This window comes from Sparus aurata, chromosome 6 (genome assembly GCF_900880675.1).
Source record: "Sparus aurata chromosome 6, fSpaAur1.1, whole genome shotgun sequence".
In the NCBI taxonomy this organism is placed as follows: Eukaryota; Metazoa; Chordata; class Actinopteri; order Spariformes; family Sparidae; genus Sparus; species Sparus aurata.
In genome coordinates this window covers 3,807,060-3,829,916 of record NC_044192.1, presented here as the reverse complement: position 1 = coordinate 3,829,916, position 22,857 = coordinate 3,807,060, and the positions used below count along the sequence as shown (strand labels likewise).

The 22,857-nt window shown below is 38.7% G+C and overlaps 2 protein-coding genes, 1 long non-coding RNA gene and 2 pseudogenes across 3 annotated transcripts; 3 read left to right on the top strand and 2 right to left on the bottom strand.

Annotated features, from left to right (window-relative positions):
* Window positions 1-1,598: 1,598 nt before the first annotated feature.
* LOC115582796 (odorant receptor 131-2-like) lies at window positions 1,599-4,719 on the top strand. Its single transcript, XM_030419007.1, has 4 exons — window positions 1,599-1,796; window positions 1,926-2,066; window positions 3,937-4,201; window positions 4,315-4,719. The coding sequence occupies exons 1-4, from the start codon at window positions 1,651-1,653 to the stop codon at window positions 4,717-4,719; spliced, it is 957 nt and encodes a 318-aa protein (XP_030274867.1). The 5' UTR covers window positions 1,599-1,650.
* A 2,977-nt stretch (window positions 4,720-7,696) lies between these two features.
* Window positions 7,697-10,784, top strand: LOC115582795 (odorant receptor 131-2-like; annotated as a pseudogene).
* A 367-nt stretch (window positions 10,785-11,151) lies between these two features.
* LOC115582794 (uncharacterized) lies at window positions 11,152-12,406 on the bottom strand (annotated as a pseudogene).
* Window positions 12,407-12,425: 19 nt separating this feature from the next.
* LOC115583308 (uncharacterized) lies at window positions 12,426-18,598 on the bottom strand. The gene is made up of 3 exons (XR_003984342.1): window positions 18,208-18,598; window positions 14,660-14,755; window positions 12,426-12,447 (listed from the first exon to the last, which is right to left on the bottom strand). It is a non-coding gene; the product is annotated as an uncharacterized LOC115583308 (long non-coding RNA).
* Window positions 16,285-21,646, top strand: LOC115583260 (odorant receptor 131-2-like). The gene is made up of 4 exons (XM_030419911.1): window positions 16,285-16,730; window positions 16,861-17,001; window positions 19,365-19,629; window positions 19,745-21,646. Exons 1-4 carry the CDS (start codon window positions 16,585-16,587, stop codon window positions 20,147-20,149), a joined length of 957 nt encoding a protein of 318 aa, XP_030275771.1. The 5' UTR covers window positions 16,285-16,584; the 3' UTR covers window positions 20,150-21,646.
* The last annotated feature ends 1,211 nt before the right edge of the window (window positions 21,647-22,857 follow it).

Here is a 22,857-nt window from a genome sequence, read left to right as displayed (position 1 = left end):
CATAAACTAAACCATTAAACCATTAATAGTGAAAACTGTCAGCAGATTGACTGAAAATGAAAATAATTATTCGTTGCAGTCCTTGTCATGTATCAGAGCTTCACTGAAACAGGAGTCCCACCTGTCTTTGATGTCATCATCTCACTGAATTATCATCACAGAAATCTATATAACAGCATCTCTTCTTCTTACTCTCACTACTCAGACGGTTAGCAGGTAATCTTGTGGCATTGAGGTAAGTTTAACTTTCTTAATAAACCTTTTCATTTAGAAGTGTATTAAACAGTTAGACAATTCTTATACTACTACTACATTTGTTCTGTATTTGCTCTGCCTTAAACTGTGTCAGTTATTACGAAATGTAATGAAAAAAAACATTCTGTTTGTTCCTTAGAAAATGTAATATTTTATTCCAATCAGAGAAAACTAGAGGGAATATTTTAACAGATCTTGCAAATAATAAATAGGGCTGCTTTTTTCTATTTTCAATTCTATTCTCTTCTTTTAAATCCATTTAATATCAATTTCATATCATTTAATGTGAAGAAATTAGGGATTTTCCGTTATTTATCTTACATATTTAATCATAGAGATGCAACAATTCATTCAGGATAATCAATTCCTGAAAAGAAAATGTGCTGTCAACACCTTTAACAATCAATTCATCGTTTCAGTTATATTCAAAGCAAAATATGTATTCTGTTATTTGAGAATTTTCTTCTTGTTTACTGAAAGTAAATTAAGTGATTCTTTTTACATTTCACAGACTACAGAATTCATTCATTGTGAAAATTAGCAGATTGATTGTCAGTAAAATCAATCAAGATTTGCTGCTTCGCTGCTACCCAGAGTCTGGGTTTTGGACTATTGGTTGGACAGAAGAAGTAATTTGAAGACGTCAGTCTGGGCAAAATTGTTGGTTGGAGTCTGTAATTATACTTTAAAAAATCTATTGCAATCCTTCTGACCAGTGGTGGTTCTAGACCAGTTTTAATAGGGGGGCCAGGTTAGGGCTGGCTTTTTTGTTAGGGGGCACATACAACCCGGAAAAAAGGATAAATCCCTCATTCAGACAAAGCAATGTTTACAATTTCAGCAATTTTGATTGGGTAGTAAACTGCTGAGACACTTTCCCTTCAGAACAAAATAATTGCAAGAAATCTGTCATTGTATTATTAATGCAGAATCACTGTCAGGGGGGCCACAGGGGGGGTGCAGACTCAGAGTTACAGGGGCGCTGGCCCCTGTTGCTCCCCCCCGCAGAACCGCCCCTGCTTCTGACACATATGATTTAGAATGAGTGTGACTAATCATCTGATCACTGAAAAACTATGAAATCATGATGTTATGACATTTGTTGAAGTCTCTACTGAACATATATGTTTTCTTCCCTCTGGATAACTAGATTTGTAGGCCAGGACATTTCTGCAGCACTACAGTACTTTATTACAATGATTTTCTATCACATATTTTACGTTTATCAAACAATTGAGGCTTCTGTGATTTCGTTATTGCACTTAACTTTATGAATTGAAAAGAACTGAGAAGCTTTCATTGACTCAACAATAACTGAGACACTGACAGCTCTTTTTTCCCGTTTGATCTGAACCGAGATGTGGTTTCTCAGGACAAATCAGGATAAAGTGTGATATGAACTCAACCAGACGTCTGGACAGCTTGAGCGAAGCTTTCTTAAAGAACTTCATCACATTTGCTATCGCTGTCATCATCAACTTCATCAATGGAACTTTTGTCTACACCTACTTTAAGAGCCATGTCTTCCAGAGAGACCCCAGGTGATACGAGGACCATGTATGTTTTCTCTCAAACAAATATGTGAAGATGATTACAGTCAAATCTTAAGTATTTTTTCCTTTCCTGCCATATCTTCTCCTCGCTGACTGTTCTGCTCGTCTCTCCTGTAGGTATGTGCTGTACATACATTTGGTTATCAATGACATGATCATGCTGACAACTGCTGTGGCGCTGCAGATCATAACCTACACCATTCCCCTGAAACTGGCTCCCTGCTGCATTCTGCTCCTCATCTTAGCCACTACAAACAGGTAGGTGTGTGTTGTTTGTTCAAAAGTGTGAGCACAATGTTCCTGCATATTTGCTTTAGGGGTTTTCTTGGATATGACATTTCCACTGCAAATAGTATGTTTTAGCTTGGGGTGCACTATTTTGAGTTTTTCAGATACAGATAACAGAAAACTGCCTGCTTCTGATCAGAACAAGTGTAGATGCTGAACTTCTAAATTTGATTTCTCCAACATAAGAAATAATGTGCATAGTTGGCATCATTATTAATCTGCTGCATTTCACTGACCTACACATTAGAAATAAGTCACGAAGAGCAGCAACTGTGTTAAAGATTTGAGCCAACAAACTATTAGCCTTTATTTATTTAAGACGTGACATTTCCAGGCTTTGTGCACAAAGTCAATCAGGAATTTCTGCTCAGACATTTTCAGTGGCAAAAATATTCACAGTGGGAAAAACATTACGGCAAAAGTTACAGTGCACAGCAGCAGCTTTGTATGAACTGAATCTCAATCAGCCCAACTGCTGCATTCACTCTGTTATCACCTACTGAAAAAGTGTCTGTGCCAGGCTTTACATCAGGTTAACAGTGATACATATGGAAGCCCCTTTCTGCCAGTTACAGAAAAGGATAAGGTGAAAACTAAGCTTGATAAAAAAAATATTCCCATGGTAAATCATAATAATGAGAGAAAAGGCTGAAATCATGAGACACAAGGTAGAAATTATAAGATAAAAAGTCCAAATTATGAGAAGTCATAGTTACTTGCGGTGTCAGGATCTTGATTAAAGTTGAGACTGACACATTGCGGTGGCCAAACAAACAAGCTAGCTGGAGATGAGGCTCCAATAGAAGCCACAGATGAGTGAAATGTAATGTGTCATGTGTATTCACTCAGTTTGGCTCTGTGAACCAATTTAAAAACAAATCTGTGGATGCTGAAGATAAATGTAGGACCAGCATTGTAAACCTACTGTGTAAGACACATACCAGAAATCATAACCTAAGTAAAAAGGCTCAGTAGCAAGCAGGGCATATCATTTAGCATGGATAAATACTACAGAGGGAAAACAACAGACATTTCTTTGTGTAACGTTAAAGCGAAACTCTCGCCAAAAAGCAACTGAGGCTTTATTTGGGATTGAATATATGAGTCAAACCTTTGTGTAAAAGCACAATTACAACGAAAGAGGCACTTCAAAACCGTGCCAGGCAGGAGAGTAATGGTGAACCGCTCCTCAAGCGTGCCTGTCAGGTCGCACTCAGGGATCGACACTTTTTGTCTGCCATGACGGCGACGCGCAGGAGATGCAGCAGCTAACGTGAGTAGTTCAAAAACCTTCTTTTTCATAAACTCTGTGTACGCAAACAATGTTCTCAATGCTCTCATTCATGAGTAGAGACCCTGGTGATGCTACTAGCAAAGTTTCATGTTGTGTTGAGCCTTCTTAGTGTTCTAAAAATAGCGATTTTGATGCTAGCGTATCATGCCCCTAGCTCTTCCGTTCAAAATTAACGTGCCCAAAACCGAAACTACGGTAAATCTTAAAAGTGCCTCTTTCGTCGTAATTAAGCTTTTACACGAAGGTTTGACTCATATTCAATCCCAAATAAAGCCTTGGTTGCTTTTTGGCGAGAGTTTCGCTTTAAGTGTCACATTCACTTTGGTTGAAAACAGTTTGGTTGATGACAGTATTGACTTTACTGGTATTTTGAATCCGTTGATAAGTTGTATGCAGGTCAAACATGCAAACAAATTTGACTAGCAATTAACTAGTACAGTACATCTGTTCATAAATGAGATCCACACTTCATTTGTATTTGTAATGCATATCTGGACAAATCCTGAACAAATCAAATCATGTGTGTTTTTATTTGTCTTCACCCAGGAACAGCCCTCTGAACCTGGCTGGCATGGCACTAGAGCGTTATATTGCTGTTTGCAAACCTCTTCATCACGTCCAGATCTGCACCGTGCAGCGGACCTCCGGTTTCATCACACTGATATGGGCCATCTCCCTCATGCCCAGCGTCACAGATGTCATCTTCCTTGTTGCCACCCAGCCTCTTTCTATCTTCTCAAGAAATGTCATCTGTTACGAGTCCAACATTTTCCGCACACCGTTCCACAAGACACACAGGGAAATTATCCAGGTGAAATACTGCTTATTAATCTTTGATGTCCTTTATGATATCAGCCAGTTCTGTTTATTCCATGGAGCAGTTTGTTGACGTTTTTGGCTTGAGTGCCTTTATGTCGTCCTCAGGGGCTTCTGCTTTGCTTCGTCTTCCTGACTGTGCTCATCACCTACCTGAATGTCCTCTGGGCTGCCCGGGCGGCCTCAGGTTTGAACCAGGCCTCAGCCAGAAACGCCCGTAACACCATCCTGCTGCATGGAGTCCAGCTCCTCATCTGCATGTCCTCCTTTGTTTCTCCATTCATCAACATCATGTTAGTCACCACTTGGCCCGAGAAACGTACTACAATTCTCTTCACCAGCTACCTGGTGACCGGTATACTTCCACGTCTGCTCAGTCCGCTCATATATGGCATAAGAGACAAGACGTTCAGCAGCCACATCAGAATGCTCTTCTGCTCGAGCTGTTATCATGCAGAGAAGAGGGTAAACCCGATGGGACCCCAGAGAAGGTCCAAAAAGGTCTCACACTGAATGACCTTAAAACACCGGTGATTTTACATGTTGTAGTTCATTATCTGCAAATACAAATTGATTTAGTTTTTTTACTGAAAGGAATGTGTGTGAGAGCATAATCAACATTTATGCATTTAAATCTCTGATGTCTTTAGGCCCTCATGGTTTAAGAGGTAAATGCTAAATTTAGGTCAGAAAAAGTTTGTAAAAGTTTCTTTCCATAATGGTAAATGCACATTTTTATGACATGCAGCTGCTTTTCAATGTAAAAAAGCTGCAAAATTCTGTTTGTCTCTTTACTTTAAATGTTCGAAAGTGTAGTGCAGAATGCATAAATAAAGAAAATACAACATGAAAAATTCAGTTGTTTAGCCTTGGTTCTTATTGAAAGACTGAATATGTTCACTTATAAGAAACACCTTGAATGGTGCAGCTTGGACACATTTTCAGTGATGCGGCTGTAGCCCAGTGGGTAGAGTTGGTGGACTAGTGATCGGAATATTGTTGGTTCGAATCCCGGCTCCCCTGGGGCGGGACTGAGCTACATGTTGAAGTATCCTTGAGCAAGATACTGAACCCCAAAATTGCTCCTGATGTGCAGTTGGCACCTTGTGTGGCAGCCTCTGCCATCAGTAAGGGTCCTGCGATGAGCTGGCGACTCATCCAGGGTGTACCCTGGCCTTCGCCCATCGAGTAAACTGGATTTGGCCCCAGTAAGCCCCGCCCCCCCTCAGGGGGAAAAAAGCGGCAACATCCTGTGACCCTCACGGAAAAACGGAATGGAACTAACTTTTACTGGATTAGATTATGGTAATGGTTGATAAAGGGCTATAGTAGCAGATTATTAACATGATTAGAGGTCTATTTTACAATCACTAAATCAAATTGTCTGGACATTAACAATACATTTAAATTTCAAACACTGCAACAGAAATGTAAAATCTAACCTCCTCAGTGACTCCCACCTCTACATGACGGATCATCTCACTGAATCATCATCACAGAAATCTATATAACAGCATCTCTTTTTGTTACTCTCACTACTCACAGTTAGCACAATATCGCTACATAGGCCAAACCAGTGTGGCATTGAAGCAAGTTTAATTTGCTTATTTAACCTTTCCATTTAGAAGTTTTTAAAAAGGTAAGACAATTCTTAAACTACTACTACTAGGGATACCAACACTTATCTGGAAATGGTCCATTTGTTCTTTATTTGCTTTGCCTTAACTATGTCAGTTATTAGAAAATGTAATGATGAAAAACTCTTGTCTTCATTCCTTAGAACATGTGATAGATACTTTATTCCAATCAGAGATAACTAGAGGGAATATTTTAAGCAATCTAGCTAATCATAAATAGGGCTGTTTTTTGTATATAATTGTATTCTTTTAAATCCATTTAATATAAATTTTAAATCACTTTGTGACGAAATTATGAATTCTCTGTTGTTTTTTTCCTCTTAAAACAGAGACGCAACAATTAGACAATAATCAGTTCATCAGTCAAATTAAAGTGTACTGTCAACAACTTTAACAATCAATTCACCGTTTCAGTCATATTAAAAGCAAAATGTGTCGTCTATTATGTGAACATTTTCTGTGAGTGAATATGTGAGTTTTTGGGGAGAGCTTTTAGGGCTATGGTAAACTGTAGTATTTCATGATTTTTTGAAGTTTTACAGACAGCAATTCATTGTGGAAGTAATCAGAAGACTAATTGTCAGTGAAAATAACGGTTAGTTGGAGCTTTATGTAATCATACTTCTTTTGTGGAACTCAGGGCTGCATGCTCCGGTAAGATCTATTGAAATTATTTTGACAGACATGATTCGGGATTAGCGTGAATGATTTACATCAGTTTTTATTCTCACCGAAAAAAAAACTACAGAATCTTGATGTTATGACATTTGTTGAAGTCTCTACTGAACATATATGTTTTCTTACATATAGATAACTAGATCTGTAGACCAGGACATTTCATGCAGAACTACTAATTCTAATACTTATTCAGAAATGGTCCATTTGTTCTGTATTTGCTTTGCCTTAATTGTGTCAGTTATTACAAAATGTAATGATGAAAAACTCTTGTCTTCATTCCTTAGAACATGTGATACTTTGTTCCAATCAGAGATAACTAGAGGGAATATGTTAACAGATCTAGCCAATTGTGAGTAGGTGTTTTTTTTTTGTTTTCAATTTTATTCTATTCTTTTAAATCCATTTAATATCAATTTTAAATCATTTTATGTGAAGAAATTATGAATTCTGTTTTTTTCCTCTTAAATCAGAGATGCAACAATTAGACGATAATCACTTCATCAGTCAAATGAAAGTGTACTGTCAACAACTTTAACAATCAATTCACGGTTTCAGTCATATTCAAAGCAAAATGTGTCGTCTATTATGTGAAAACTTTCTGTGAGTAAGTCTGAGTTTTTGGAGACATCTTTTAGGGCTATGGTAAACTGTAGTATTTCATAATTTTTTTTACTTTTTATAGACAGCGATTCATTGTGGAAGTAATCAGAAGACTGATGAAAATAACTGTTAGTTGGAGCTTTATGTAATCATACTTCTTTTGTGGAACTCAGGGCTGCATGCTCCGGTAAGATCTATTGAAATTATTTTGACAGACATGATTCGGGATTAGCGTGAATGATTTACATCAGTTTTTATTCCCACCGAAAAAAAAACTATAGAATCTTGATGTTATGACATTTTTTGAAGTTTCTACTGAACATATATGTTTTCTTACATATGGATAACTAGATCTGTAGACCAAGACATTTTATGGAGAACTACATTACTTTGTTATAATAATTTTCTGTCAGGTATTTTACCTTTATCAAAAAATTGAGGCTGCTGTCATGGGGATGTTGAGTGTTGAGTTATTGTTGAGTCAATGAAACCGCTGACACACTGACAGCTATTTTTTCCCCATTTGATCTGAACCGAGATGTTGTTTCTCAGGACTAAGCAATATAAGGTGCGATATGAACTCAACCAGACGTCTGGACAGCCTGAGTGAAGCTTTCTTAAAGAACTTCATCACGTTTGCTATCGCCATTATCATCATCTTCATCAATGGAACTTTTGTCTACACCTACTTTAAGAGCCATGTCTTCCAGAGAGACCCCAGGTGATTCGAGGACCATGTATGTTTTCTCTCAAACAAACATGTAAAGATCATTACAGTCAAATCTTAGGTATTTTTTCCTCTCCTGCCATATCTTTTCCTTGCTGACTGTTCTGCTCATCTATCCTGCAGGTATGTGCTGTACATACATTTGGTTATCAATGACATGATCATGCTGACAATTGCTGTGGCGCTGCAGATCATGGCCTACACCCTTCCCCTGAAACTGGCTCCCTGCTGCATTCTGCTGCTCATCTCAGTCACTACAAACAAGTAGGTGTGTGTTGTTTGTTCAGCTTAAAGTGTTAACACAAACATTCTGCATATTCATTTTGGTGTATGTCCTGGATATGACATTTCCACTGCAAACAGTATATGTTTTAGCATGGGGTGCACTATTTTGAGTTTTTCCATATACAGATAACAGAAAACTACCTGCTTTATAGCAAAACAAGTGTAGAACTAGTTGAAACTTGGAAGTTCAGCATCAGCCATTTCTCCAAAAAAGGAACTAATGTTAGTAATGTGTATAATTATTACTCTGCTGCATTTCACTGACCTACACATTAGAAACAAGTCACGAAGAGCAGCAACTGTGTTAAAGATTTGGGCCAACAAACTATTAGCCTTTATTTATTTAAGACGTGACATTTCCAGGCTTTGTGCACAAAGTCAATCAGGAATTTCTGCTCAGACATTTTCAGTGGCAAAAATATTCACAGTGGGATAAACATTACGGCAAAAGTTACAGTGCACAGCAGCAGCTTTGTATGAACTGAATCTCAATCAGCCCAACTGCTGCATTCACTCTGTTATCACCTACTGAAAAAGTGTCTGTGCCAGGCTTTACATCAGGTTAACAGTGATACATATGGAAGCCCCTTTCTGCCAGTTACAGAAAAGGATAAGGTGAAAACTAAGCTTGATAAAAAAAATATTCCCATGGTAAATCATAATAATGAGAGAAAAGGCTGAAATCATGAGACACAAGGTAGAAATTATAAGATAAAAAGTCCAAATTATGAGAAGTCATAGTTACTTGTGGTGTCAGGATCTTGATTAAAGTTGAGACTGACACATTGCGGTGGCCAAACAAACAAGCTAGCTGGAGATGAGGCTCCAATAGAAGCCACAGATGAGTGTAATGTAATGTGTCGCGTGTATTCACTCAGTTTGGCTCTGTGAACCAATTTAAAAACAAATCTGTGGATGCTGAAGATAAATGTAGGACCAGCATGGTAATCCTACTGTGTAAGACACATACCAGAAATCATAACCAAAGTAAAAAGGCTCAGTAGCAAGCAGGGCATATCATTTAGCATGGATAAATACTACAGAGGGAAAACAACAGACATTTCTTTGTGTAACGTTAAAGCGAAACTCTCGCCAAAAAGCAACTGAGGCTTTATTTGGGATTGAATATATGAGTCAAACCTTTGTGTAAAAGCACAATTACAACGAAAGAGGCACTTCAAAACCGTGCCAGGCAGGAGAGTAATGGTGAACCGCTCCTCAAGCGTGCCTGTCAGGTCGCACTCAGGGATCGACACTTTTTGTCTGCCATGACGGCGACGCGCAGGAGATGCAGCAGCTAATGTGAGTAGTTCAAAAACCTTCTTTTTCATAAACTCTGCGTACGCAAACAATGTTCTCAATGCTCTTGTTCATGAGTAGAGACCCTGGTGATGCTACTAGCAAAGTTTCATGTTGTGTTGAGCCTTCTTAGTGTTCTAAAAATAGCGATTTTGATGCTAGCGTATCATGCCCCTAGCTCTTCCGTTCAAAATTAACGTGCCCAAAACCGAAACTACGGTAAATCTTAAAAGTGCCTCTTTCGTCGTAATTAAGCTTTTACACGAAGGTTTGACTCATATTCAATCCCAAATAAAGCCTTGGTTGCTTTTTGGCGAGAGTTTCGCTTTAAGTGTCACATTCACTTTGGTTGAAAACAGTTTGGTTGATGACAGTATTGACTTTACTGGTATTTTGAATCCGTTGATAAGTTGTATGCAGGTCAAACATGCAAACAAATTTGACTAGCAATTAACTAGTACAGTACATCTGTTCATAAATGAGATCCACACTTCATTTGTATTTGTAATGCATATCTGGACAAATCGTGAACAAATCAAATCATGTGTGTTTTTATTTGTCTTCACCCAGGAACAGCCCTCTGAACCTGGCTGGCATGGCACTAGAGCGTTATATTGCTGTTTGCAAACCTCTTCATCACGTCCAGATCTGCACCGTGCAGCGGACCTACGGTTTCATCACACTGATATGGGCCATCTCCCTCATGCCCAGCGTCACAGATGTCATCTTCCTTGTTGCCACCCAGCCTCTTTCTATCTTCTCAAGAAATGTCATCTGTTACGAGTCCAACATCTCAACACACCGTTCCACAAGACACACAGGGAAATTATCCAGGTGAAATACTGATTATCAATCTTTGATTTCCTTTATGATATCAGCCAGTTCTGTTTATTCCATGGAGCAGTTTGTTGACGTTTTTGGCTTGAGTGCCTTTATGTCGTCCTCAGGGGCTTCTGCTTTGCTTCGTCTTCCTGACTGTGCTCATCACCTACCTGAATGTCCTCTGGGCTGCCCGGGCGGCCTCAGGTTTGAACCAGGCCTCAGCCAGAAATGCCCGTAACACCATCCTGCTGCACGGAGTCCAGCTCCTCATCTGCATGTCCTCCTTTGTTTTTCCATTCATCGACATCATGTTAGTCACCACTTGGCCCGAGAAACGTTCCACAATTCTCTTCACCACCTACCTGATTTCCGGTATACTTCCACGTCTGCTCAGTCCACTCATATACGGCGTCAGAGACAAGACGTTTAGCAGCCACATCAGAATGCTCTTCTGCTCGAGCTGTTATCGTGCAGAGAAGAGGGTGAACCCGATGGGACCCGGGAGAATGTCCAAAAAGGTCTCACACTGAATGACCTTAAAACAAAGGTTATTTTACATGTTAAAGTTCATTATCTGCAAATACAAACTGATTTAGTTTTTTACTGAAAGGAATGTTTGTGAAAGCATAATCAACATTTATGCCTTTAGGCCCTCATGCTTTAAGACGAAAAATGCAACATTTGGGTCAGAAAAAGTTATTAAAAGTTTCTTTCCATAATGGCAAATGCACATTTTTATGAGACGCAGCTGCTTTTCAATGTAAAAAAGCGGCAAAATTCTGTTTGTCTCTTTACTTTAAATGTTCGAAAGTGCAGTGCAGAATGCATAAATAAAGAAAATACAACATGAAAAATTCAGTTGTTTAGCCTTGGTTCTTATTGAAAGACTGAATATGTTCACTGATAAGAAACACCTTGAATGGTGCAGCTTGGACGCATCCTCGGTGATGAACCCAGGGTCACGAGGTGTTTTGGGTCGTCGATCATCGGAACACCCTCACCTGGGCAACCCAGCCAGGGTTGACCAGTCCAAGACTTGTGTCCAAGCAGCGCACTACACCATGTATCACCCCTCTTGATCCACAGCCACTTTCAGGCTTTCTCTGCTGCCTCACTGATGTTTTTGTTGGCTTTCCTCTCCTGTAACCCCGGGTGCAGAAATACCCTACAGCCAACCTCGATTGGCTCACAGCGAGCCTTCCAACCATTCAGCCTGCAAGCCTCTACCAGCTCAAGATACTTTGCCTTCTTCCACTCATTGGCCACCTCAATCTGGTCTTCCCAGGGGACTGTCAGTTCCACCAGCACTACTTTTGAACCCTCAGATGTTAGGACCATATCTGGCCTGAGTGTTGTGCTCCTGATGTGCTCTGGGAACTTCAACTGCCTCCCAAGGTCAACCTTCAGCTGCCAGTCACGCACTGATGATAACAGCCCAGTTGGGACCTTTTGCTGTGAATGAGGTTTCTCTCCAGCCCTGATGAATGCTACGTCCAGCCTTCCTGGGGGCTGGTATCTACTCTGATGGATTCCATCACAGATTACGTCAGCTACTGCCTTCAGCACCTGGTAATGGCGTTATCTGTACTTCCCCTCTCCCAGAGCTTTTGAGCAGCAGCTTAGGATGTGCTCCAGAAATCCTCTTGCAGGGCACAGTGGACATGCTGGTGTTTCTGCCAGCCCTCAGCAATGCAAGTTTGATGCACTTGGGAGAACATCACACACTGACTGTGTGACACTGACTAGGTGATCTTCCGAGTCGATGCACGGTCACAGTTGGTCCAAGCTCCTTGCTGGCGCATGGCCACTGTTCTGCTGCGGCATTCCTCCACCATTTCTGCACAGATCTCACCCCGGATCAACTGCCATCTCTCTCTCCCCTGGGCTCTGTCGTAACGTGGTGTTGTGTGGCTACCGAGCCCCGCCCATCTGACTGCCACCAAGCCCACTAAGACGCCATGTCGCAGTCTCGCTTCTGCCTGCTGGACAGCCTCCTGTGCCTGCTATTTCCCTCAAGTTCTGACCACTATGCCTGCAGAGGTGACTCTGATGTCAGATGAGTCTCTGTAAAGTAGCACCTCCCTGGTTCTTGTGACTTTGAATTCCTCTGTCAGGCCAGAGAAAGGAAGCTGCAGTTTGTTGGTATGCCCATAGAGGGCAATACAGTATCTTACCTTAAATGATTCCAAATACCTAAAGAACGACAAAAATATTATAATATTCAAGAAATAGCTATTTCAACCATAGTGTAGGGCTGCAACTAACGATTATTTTGGTTGTCGACTAATCTATCGATTATTTTGTCGATTAGTCACGATTATTTTGGCAGCATCTGTTTCAACTTTGGTTTTACTTCATATTCTCAGAACAAATTAAAAACCCATGAAACATGCATTTGAAAACATATTTTGAAACACAACTGGATTTTTAATATGTTAATTGAACTAATTAATACTAATTATTACAGTTTTGTATTGATTACATATCTTACAAATTAATTATTATCATGTTATAAATCATCGCATTAAGTGCAGGTTTACTGTTACTGTTTGGTACTGATTTAATATCCTACACATGAATTATTAGTGATATTGTGGCTGTCAGACAGAAACCTCTTCTTTGCAAATTTGACTTATTTTTTCAGAACCGATTTAACTGGCCACCCTTCATGTCGGTACACATTATTAACTAATCAGGGTTCTCCCCAGACGGTGGAACAGTGGCGCTGCGCCGCTATACTGCTAGCTCAGCGCCACTATACTCATTTTCAATGTTAGCTGCTTTATAGCGGGTGTTTGTGGACTGCCGCGGTCTTCTCGTTAAAGAAGCTTAGACTTAAAGGGGTCTATTCTGGACTGACACACATCTGTTCAGAAGATTACATGTCATCCTGCTGACAAAGCAACCAACCAAAAAATGATCTCGATAGGAGGTAATTTATCCAAGATAATATAGATGTATGGACTGACTACAGAACAACTGTTTCTTTGTTAAACTTTGTTCTTACCCAATGTCCTGATTTTGTTTTGGGGCTATTTTTGCCAGCCGATATGGATGTTTGATAAAATTACCTGTGCAAGGTTTGATGCATAAAATTAAAAACTAGTTTCAGTTGAGTGATTATTGTTATGACTGTGAAAAGGCATTGTAGGAGGAAAGTGAGTTGAACAGTTGTGTACAACACTTATGACTATATATTGTCATATAGCAGAAACATGGACCAGTGTTTCCCCTACCATTGTAGGCCGCCAGGCCAAGGAGACCTGCCACCAGGCCAAAAAAAAAAAAATCAATATGCCACCTATCAATTCATTTATAAATCAATAATCATTATATCAGGAGCGCCTCTGTGCAGCACAACACGAGTCAACCTGCTTCGTTGCCTAGTAACAATGTGAGTACCGCTGCTGAGAGCGCGGGCATATATTCTGGGATGTTTTAGGTTTGTTAGCTAACCAACTATGGCGCCGCTGAAGAAAAGAAAAAATATTGCAGGCGACAGACAACTTGATATAAAGAAATTCTTCTGCCAGACTCCGGAGCCAAGGAAAATAGATGAAGGGAGAGTAACAGAGGCAATTCCAGAAAAAATGACAGGTGCAGATGAGACGGAAGAGGGGGGCAGATTGCAGTGGAGAGGGGGGCTGCTCGAGGACCGTTACTGCCCCTGACACCGGTCCGACTGCCGACTGCCGACCCCTGTCCGGCGGGTGACGCCGCTCCGACTGCCAACCCCCGCCCGGACCGACTGCAAAAATACAGCTAAACACAGAACATCTGGCTGAGATCCCGAATGGCTTAATAACCATAACTACAGCCCTTGGTTGTACCACACTCCCCATGGTGAGTTTACAATTTCTTGTTTAGCTTATATTTTTGTTCTGATTGAGGAGCTTCTCTCTCCCTCTTTTTTTTTTTTGGTAAGCAATAATGATGAAAATAACACAGGCAATAGGCTAGTTTTCCCAGGCATTGTAATGTGTTTGTTAAAAAAAAAATATTTATAACTGATAGAATCTCGTAGGGATGTTTTGTCGCTTATGCCATCAGCGTAAGCAGCCCGTTAAAAGAGGACCATCCCAGAGGGTTTTCATTGAAAAGATGTGCTTGATGCTCATATGGGTTCAGACCACCACTTCAGCCTTTCAGGCCCATGCAACTTTGATTAAAGGTTAGATTAAGCCTAAGGATGTCATTTAAGTGATATCATTCAGCAATATAGGCCTACAATGATTTTTTATGCAAATGTTTGTTATTGCTGTATTTCGCGTCTTGTCTGTTTAGGGTTTTTTCGGTGGGTACCACCGGGCCTGAAAAAAATTCTAGGGGAAACACTGTGGACTGCAGAGAACAACATTTTCATCAGAAAGCAACATGGTTTTCACGGGGCACACAGTTTACTTACATCACTTGGCCCCATGTTTGACGCAGCACCATATTCCAGCTCTAAAGGCCTAGTCATTTCTTCACGGGGGTAGAGGCCGGATCTGCTCCTTGTTTCCTGGAGCAAGAAGTTCATAATTTACTAACTGTATACAATATCGAACAGTCAGAGCAGTTTCCAAATCTGGTGCCTTTATTACACACAATGCAACTGAGCCACTGAGCGACATCACTGGAGGTTAGTCATCAGATTACATGCAGCTTCCTCTGGGGCCACAAAAGGCTTTATGGTATTTATTTTTCTTAGGGCTGGGTGACCAAGAACACAATTCATCGATAACTCAGTCAGTCAAAATAACATTAAGTGCCAATATTTTGATGATCAATAAATAATTTAAGTCATTTCTCAAGCATGAAACATTTGCAGGTTACAGTTTTGCTGCTTTTCTTTGTCATTTGCGACAGTGAATAAAGAGTCTTTGGGTTTTGGACAAAGGAGAAAACTGAAGGTCTCATTTGGACTGTGGTAAATTGTGATGAGCACTGTTCACATTTTCTGACATTTACTAAACTATTAATCCATTTATAGTGAAAACTATCAGCAGATTGACTGATAATGAAAAAAACATTTGTTGCAGTCCTTATCAAGAATCAGACTTCCTGCACGAACTACAGACACTCACAGAAAAGTGCCAACCAAAACAGATATGATAAACTAACTTTTACTGGATTAGATTATGGTAATGGATTGATAAAGAGCTATAGTAGCAGATTATTAACATGATTAGAGGTCTATTTTACAATCACTAAATCAAATTGTCAGGACATTAACAATACATTTAAATTTCAAACACTAAAATAGAAATGTAAAATCTAACCTCCTCAGTGACTCCCACCTCTACATGACGGGATCATCTCACTGAATCATCATCACAGAAATCTATATAACAGCATCTCTTCTTGTTACTCTCACTACTCACAGCCAAACCAGTGTGGCATTGAAGTAAGTTTATCTTGCTTAGTTTACCTTTCCATTTAGAAGTTTGTTTAAAAGATAGATCATTCTTAAACTACTACTACTACTACTACTACTACTACTACTACTACTAGGAATACTAATACTACTACTACTAATTCTAATACTTATTTAGAAATGGTTTATTTGTTCTGTATTTGCTTTGCCTTAATTGTGTCAGTTATTACAAAATGTAATGATGAAAAACTCTTCTGTTCATTCCTTAGAAAATGTGATATTTTGTTCCATTCAGAGATAACTAGAGGGAATATGTTAACAGATCTAGATAATTATGAGTAGGTTTTTTTTTTTGTTTTCAATTTTATCCTATTCTTTTAAATCAATTTAATATCAATTTTAAATCATTTTATGTGAAGAAATTATGAATTCTCTGTTTTTTTCCTCTTAAATCAGAGATGCAACAATTAGACGATAATCAGTTCATCAGTCAAATGAAAGTGTACTGTCAACAACTTTAACAATCAATTCACGGTTTCAGTCATATTCAAAGCAAAATGTGTCGTCTATTATGTGAAAACTTTCTGTGAGTAAGTCTGTGAGGAGACATCTTTTAGGGCTATGGTAAACTGTAGTATTTCATAATTTCTTTACTTTTTATAGACAGCGATTCATTGTGGAAGTAATCAGAAGACTGATGAAAATAACTGTTAGTTGGAGGTTTATGTAATCATACTTCTTTTGTGGAACTCAGGGCTGCATGCTCCGGTAAAATCTATTGCGATTATTTTGACAGATATGATTCGAGATTAGTGTGAATCATTTTTGCATCACAGTTTTTATTCTCACTGACAAAAACTACAAAATCATGATGTTATTACATTTGTTGAAGTCTCTAATGAACATGCTCTTTTTTCCCCATTTGATCTGAGCCGAGACTTGGTTTTGCAGGACTAAGCAGGAAGAGGTACAATATGAACTCAACCAGACGTCTGGACAGCCTGAGTGAAGCTTTCTTAAAGAACTTCATCACATTTGCTATCGCCATCATCATCAATTTCATCAATGGAACTTTTGTCTACACCTACTTTAAGAGCCATGTCTTCCAGAGAGACCCCAGGTGATTCGAGGACGATGTGTGTTTTCTCCCAAAACAAATATGTGAAGATGATTACAGTCAAATCTTAAGTATTTTTTCCTCTCCTGCCATATTTTCTCCTTGCTGACTGTTCTGCTCGTCTCTCCTGCAGATATGTGCTGTACATACATTTGGTTATCAATGACATGATCATGCTGACAACTTCTGTGGCGCTGCAGATCATAACCTACACCATTCCCCTGAAACTGGCTCCCTGCTGCATTCTGCTCCTCATCTTAGCCACTACAAACAAGTAGGTGTGTGTTGTTTGTTCAGCTCAAAGTGTTAACACAACTACTCTGCATATGTGCTTTGGGGTATTTCTTGGAGCTGACATTTCCAGTTGAAACAGTATGTTTTTCAGCCGATACCAATGAGAGAAAAGTGTAGATGTTGAACTTTCAACTTTCATTTTAGTATGTGAAGAAATCATTTTCATAGTTTGCATTATTATTACTCTTCTGAATTTCACCAACCAACACACTCAAAAAAGTAACTAAGAGCAGCAACTGCGTTTAGGACCTCAGCCAACGTATCATTGCCCTTTTTTTATCTAAAGTATGACATGTTCAGGCTTTGTGCACACAGTCAATTAGGAGTTTCTGCTCGAACATTTTCGTGACAGAAATATTTACAGTGGGAAAAACACCTGCTGCATTTACTCTATTATCACCTACTGCAAAAGTGTCTGTACCAGGTTAACACTGATACATATTGAAGCCCCTTTCTGCCAGTTAAAGAAAAGGATAAGGTGAAAACTAAGCTTGATGAAGACTATTCCCATGGTAAATCATAAAAATTAAAGAAAAAGGCATAATCATGAGATACAAGGTAGAAATCATTATTATTATCATAAATATGACATAAGAAATGAGATTTAAAAAAATCATGAGATTTAAGTAATAGTTGTGGCTCAAAGTCATTACAATTAGATTAAAAAAATCTAAAACATTAGAAATGTTATGTTTTATCAATAAAATGGGCTCTCATAGGATCATATGAAGGCAATAAATAATTCTTCTATGCATGAGAGAGAAGTCAGTCTCTTCTGTTTCAATCCCTTTTTAAACCTTCTCCTTCTAGTTGGCCTACATGACCTCAGGATTTATAAAATCCTGACTACAGCCCTGCATGCAAGAAAATGTTCCACCTTAGAAGATACCGATAGTCTTTGTGAATTAATTGTTAAAAATAAGAACATGCATGCATGCCAGCACTCATCGTATGAGCCTGTACATGTATGCTTTGGTCCTGAAACAAATAGCACTAGACCCCTTGTTTGGGGATAATAATTTCACTGTTAGCCAAACAAGCAAAGGACAAATGTACTCAGCCACCACATTAATGTAGTATTCACAGAATATACAGCTAGAGAGCAAGTTAGCAAGCGCTAGCTTTAAGAGGACTCTCAGATTCCTCATACAGTTAGCTAACATTAGCACATTTAGTGAACACTTACAGTAGTGGAGAAGTGAAGCTGTGGTCCTCAGGGTCTCAGTGTGACAGTTAATCCTCTAGTAGTCTTCACAGGTGGCTGTGACATGTTTCTGAGAACACAACGGCCGACCAACAACACTAACGACATGACCAACGGCCGCCATCACTGTGAACTTCACACAAACGGTTAACTAACTTGATTAACGGCTGGCGAACATGGTGGTTGGCAGCAGGGAGGGAATTGAGGGAGCGACCCGAACATAAAATCATGGCTGAGAGGAAACATGAGGACACTTTCGGCAGGATAGCTGATAAGTTAAATAATATCTTGTTAGCTTTAGCATTCAAGGGTTAGCTGCAAAGCTCGACAACACCGCTAACGGAATAAAAACGGCTGGGCGGAGATGTTCAAAAGCCCGCCTTTACTGCGAGGGTGCGTTTGATTTATATTCCAACAGGAAGGGTGTCACTGTCAGAGGCGGAGGTAGTACTCGGATACTTTACTTAGAGGTATTAAAATACTCCTAAAGCCCTGCATTTAAAATCTTACCTAAGTAAAGTTTATGTCGGCAGTTTATCTATCGTACCGGCATCCAAGTGCTCACTTTTACAGGTTTTTTTCAAAGATAGGGTCATCAGGGGTCCCCCAAGTCCACTAATGTATGTAGGCATAATCAGGAAAGGAAAATGTATTTAAAGTAATACAAGTGAATGTGACTGTGATGTCATATATATATATATATATATATATATATATATATATATATATATATATATATATATATATATATATATATATATATATATATATATACAGCTTACCATTCTTGTTATTCTTGCATCAAAGTAAAAGCATGATTGATTTCTCAGATTTACTTGTTGAGGTGGAGTTCATTTTGAACTGTTCTGTATAGAATTCTAATTAATTAGCATTTCCAAAGGATGAATCTGCTTGTCATTTTCTCTATTTATAAATGAAACCTGAAAAAAAAAATGAATTTAGTTTGTTATATAAACAATTGAATAGCACAAACACTGATTCCAAAAATCAGACCAACTATTAGATATCAGATCATCAGCTTCATGTTGTGGTGGGTAATTGAATAAAGGTCAAAGACATGTGCTGTATGTCTGTTCACAAATGAGATCCACACTTCTTTCATATTTGTCTTCACCCAGGAACAGCCCTCTGAACCTGGCTGGCATGGCACTAGAGCGTTATATTGCTGTTTGCAAACCTCTTCATCACGTCCAGGTCTGCACCGTGCAGCGGACCTACAGTTTCATCACACTGATCTGGGCCGTCTCCCTCATGCCCAGCCTCACAGATATCATCTTCCTTGTTGCCACCCAGCCTCTTTCTATCTTCTCAAGAAATGTCATCTGTTACAATTCCAACATCTTCAGCACAAAGTTCCACAAGACACACAGGGAAATTGTCCAGGTGAAGTACTGATTATTAATGTAAATGTAAATGTAAATGTACTTTATTTATACAGCCCTTCCCATGGAGCAGTTTGTTGAAGTTTTTGGCTTGAGTGCCTTTATGTCCTCCTCAGGGGCTTCTGCTTTGCTTCGTCTTCCTGACTGTACTCATCACCTACCTGAATGTCCTCTGGGCTGCCCGGGCGGCCTCAGGTTTGAACCAGGCCTCAGCCAGAAATGCCCGTAACACCATCCTGCTGCACGGAGTCCAGCTCCTCATCTGCATGTCCACCTTTGTTTCTCCGTTCATCAACATCATGTTAGTCACTGCTTGGCCCGAGAAACGTACCTCAATTCTTTTCACCACCTACCTGGTGACCGGTATACTTCCACGTCTGCTCAGTCCGCTCATATACGGCATCAGAGACAAGACGTTCAGCAGCCACATCAGAATGCTCTTCTGCTCGAGCTGTTATCGTGCAGAGAAGAGGGTGAACCCGATGGGACCCCAGAGAAGGTCCAAAAAGGTCTCACACTGAATGACCTTAAAACTCTAGTGATTTTGCATTTTATAGTTCAATATTTTCAGGAATGTTTGTGAGAGAATAATCAACATGACTGTGCTTAAACCCACTCCGATGCCTTCAGGCCCTCATGGTTAAAAAGTAAATGCTACATTTGGGTCAGAAAACGTTTCTTTCCAGTATAGTGAATGTCAATTTTTATGAAATGCAACAGCAATGTAAACCAGCTTAAACAAAAATGCTCCAAATGCTGTTCGACTGTTTACTGTCAGTGTTCCAAAGTGCAGTGCAGAATGTATAAATGAACACTAAACATTACAAATTCAGTTGCTTTAGTCTTCAGTACTATAATACTATTCAGTTCAAGGTAATATATTTTACATTTAATTTAATTCATATACATCTGAGAATACATGGGCGGCGAGTGATACGGTCTCTTTTGAGTCAATAAAGTCAGATTCACTTTCAAACAAAACATATTTAAACCTGTTTGATCCAGATTCTTTTTTGGGTCGCAAACACATAAATAGGCCGATTTTTTTTCTCATTCAGATCCATGCATTATCCCCTGAGAAATTAACAAATATAACCACAAATCATACAGAATAATTATCTCCATAGTGGAAATTTATCAAGGATAATACATGTATGGATTGATTACAGGTTCTTCATTAAACTTTGGTTTTGGAGGCTGATATGGTTGTTTGATAAAAATGTCTGTGCAAAGTGTTCAACATCTGATGCTTAAATTCAAAAACTCAGTTAAGATAGATAACTTTTTATGATTATGAATTCCTGCAAATGACCTCCTCCATCACCTTATAGCCACTAAAGAAAACACAGCATTCAGTATCTCTCTCAAAAAGCTAAACCTCATATGGAAAATAACAATAGATGACAGATGTCTGTCCGGTGGTTCTCCTGTGCAAAGTAAACATGAATGAGTGAGAAAGAAAAGCCAGCAGCACACGAGACCTTATCAAGATGCAAAACCAGCTGTTGGCCACTAGATGGAGCCATCATCACAGACCTGCAGGAGTCAATGACGAGCAGCTTCAGTTAATAAAAAGAAATAGCTGCTGTTGATTTTCCTTGTTTCATTTTTGGGTGAACTGTTCCTTTAATGTGTTTGTGCACTGCTGGGTATTAGAGAATCAGCGTCTGCACTCTGATGAGTTTATCCTGATGAGGAAAAGTGAAAAGTCAGCTGTTGTTAGTGGGAAACTTGCTGTCAGTGCAGTTTGTCTAGTGGACATTAGAGGCTTATTACTGTGATTAGAAAATAAAAACATCACGGCTTCGTTAAACGACTCCGGAGATTTCACAAAATGTTATCAAGGACCACACACACACTCTTAAAATCCCAGCTGTGAGAGGAATATTACAGGAAATATGAAACTCCATTAAGAACCACTTTAAACTTGTTATTGACTCCAGCAGCAGAGGTGGAAACAGCACTCAGATCTGGTACTTAAATAAAAGTAGCAACCGCCGTGTAGAAATACTCAGTTACAAGTACAAGATGAGCATTTATATATTCACACTGATGCATCAATAATTATGACTGAATAACAAAATATACAATATTCAGAAATATACCTTTCTGCATACTGAGTAATTTTACTTTTGGTACTCTAACTACTTTATAAAGGATTTCTTCTGGTTATCTCGAGGATTTCACCTCAAGGATCAATAAAGTGTTATTTTACCCTGAAATATACAGTGTTGTAAAAATTACAACACTGTACTTTTTACAGCACTGTATATTTTAGGGTAAAATATACAGTGCTGTAAAAAGTACACAAAAGCCACGCTTGAGTAAAAGTCTCAAAGTGTCCGTGGTTGTTTTAACTTGAATATCAAAAGTACAAGTAAAAGTAAATTATTCATTATTTACATTCATGTTTATACTGGTAATCATGTTAATGTAGTTCATTAGAATGTAGTGGAGTGTAAGTATAAAGTAAAAATAAAAATAAAAACACTGAGTAGCTCCAGATTTTACATGAGTAAATGTACTTAGTTACATTCAATCATAATAAATCATAAACCATCATAATATATAACCACTCCACTACATTTGGAGGCAGATATTGAACTTTTAACTTCATTACCTTTACTTGATTCCTTTAGTTACAAGTTACTTTGCTGATTGGATGCTACATCAGAGCCAAAGTCGAGAATTTTCAAATTATTTTATTTTAGTGGGAATCTGATTTATTTATTTTTCAAACTGACATCATTCAGTAATAGATAAGAGTATATATATATAAGTTACATTTACTGGTACTTTAGTTACTTAAGTACATTGATTGACAGAAAATTACATGTGATACATGAGTACATTTGAAATCGGATACTTTTACTCAAGTGCTGTTCACATGTTTGACTTTCACTTTCATCAAAGTAAAATTGTAACGTAACGTAACGTTTACTTTTACTGGAGTATGACCTGTGAGTACTTTTTACAACACTGTGAATAAATGCAGTGGAGTCAGAAAGTACAATAAAGTACTTGAGTAAATAAACTTTATTTATAACACATTTATAACATAAAGACTTCACACATGATGAAACTCTTTTCCTTTTTTTTTCTTTTTTTTTTTACACATAAACAAATCTATATACATTTATACAATAAACAGACAATAAACAGCCAACACAACAAACATAAAAATATATACATATATACAAATACATAGATACGGGTATTAGCAAATCAT

Coding starts and splice junctions, on each gene's coding strand:
- LOC115582796 (XM_030419007.1), top strand. CDS start 1,651: ATGAACTCAACCAGACGTCTGGACAGCTTGAGCGAAGCTTTCTTAAAG. Junction 1,797..1,925: donor GTCTTCCAGAGAGACCCCAG/GTGATACGAGGA, acceptor TCTCTCCTGTAG/GTATGTGCTGTACATACATT. Junction 2,067..3,936: donor ATCTTAGCCACTACAAACAG/GTAGGTGTGTGT, acceptor GTCTTCACCCAG/GAACAGCCCTCTGAACCTGG.
- LOC115583260 (XM_030419911.1), top strand. CDS start 16,585: ATGAACTCAACCAGACGTCTGGACAGCCTGAGTGAAGCTTTCTTAAAG. Junction 17,002..19,364: donor ATCTTAGCCACTACAAACAA/GTAGGTGTGTGT, acceptor GTCTTCACCCAG/GAACAGCCCTCTGAACCTGG. Junction 19,630..19,744: donor CACACAGGGAAATTGTCCAG/GTGAAGTACTGA, acceptor TGTCCTCCTCAG/GGGCTTCTGCTTTGCTTCGT.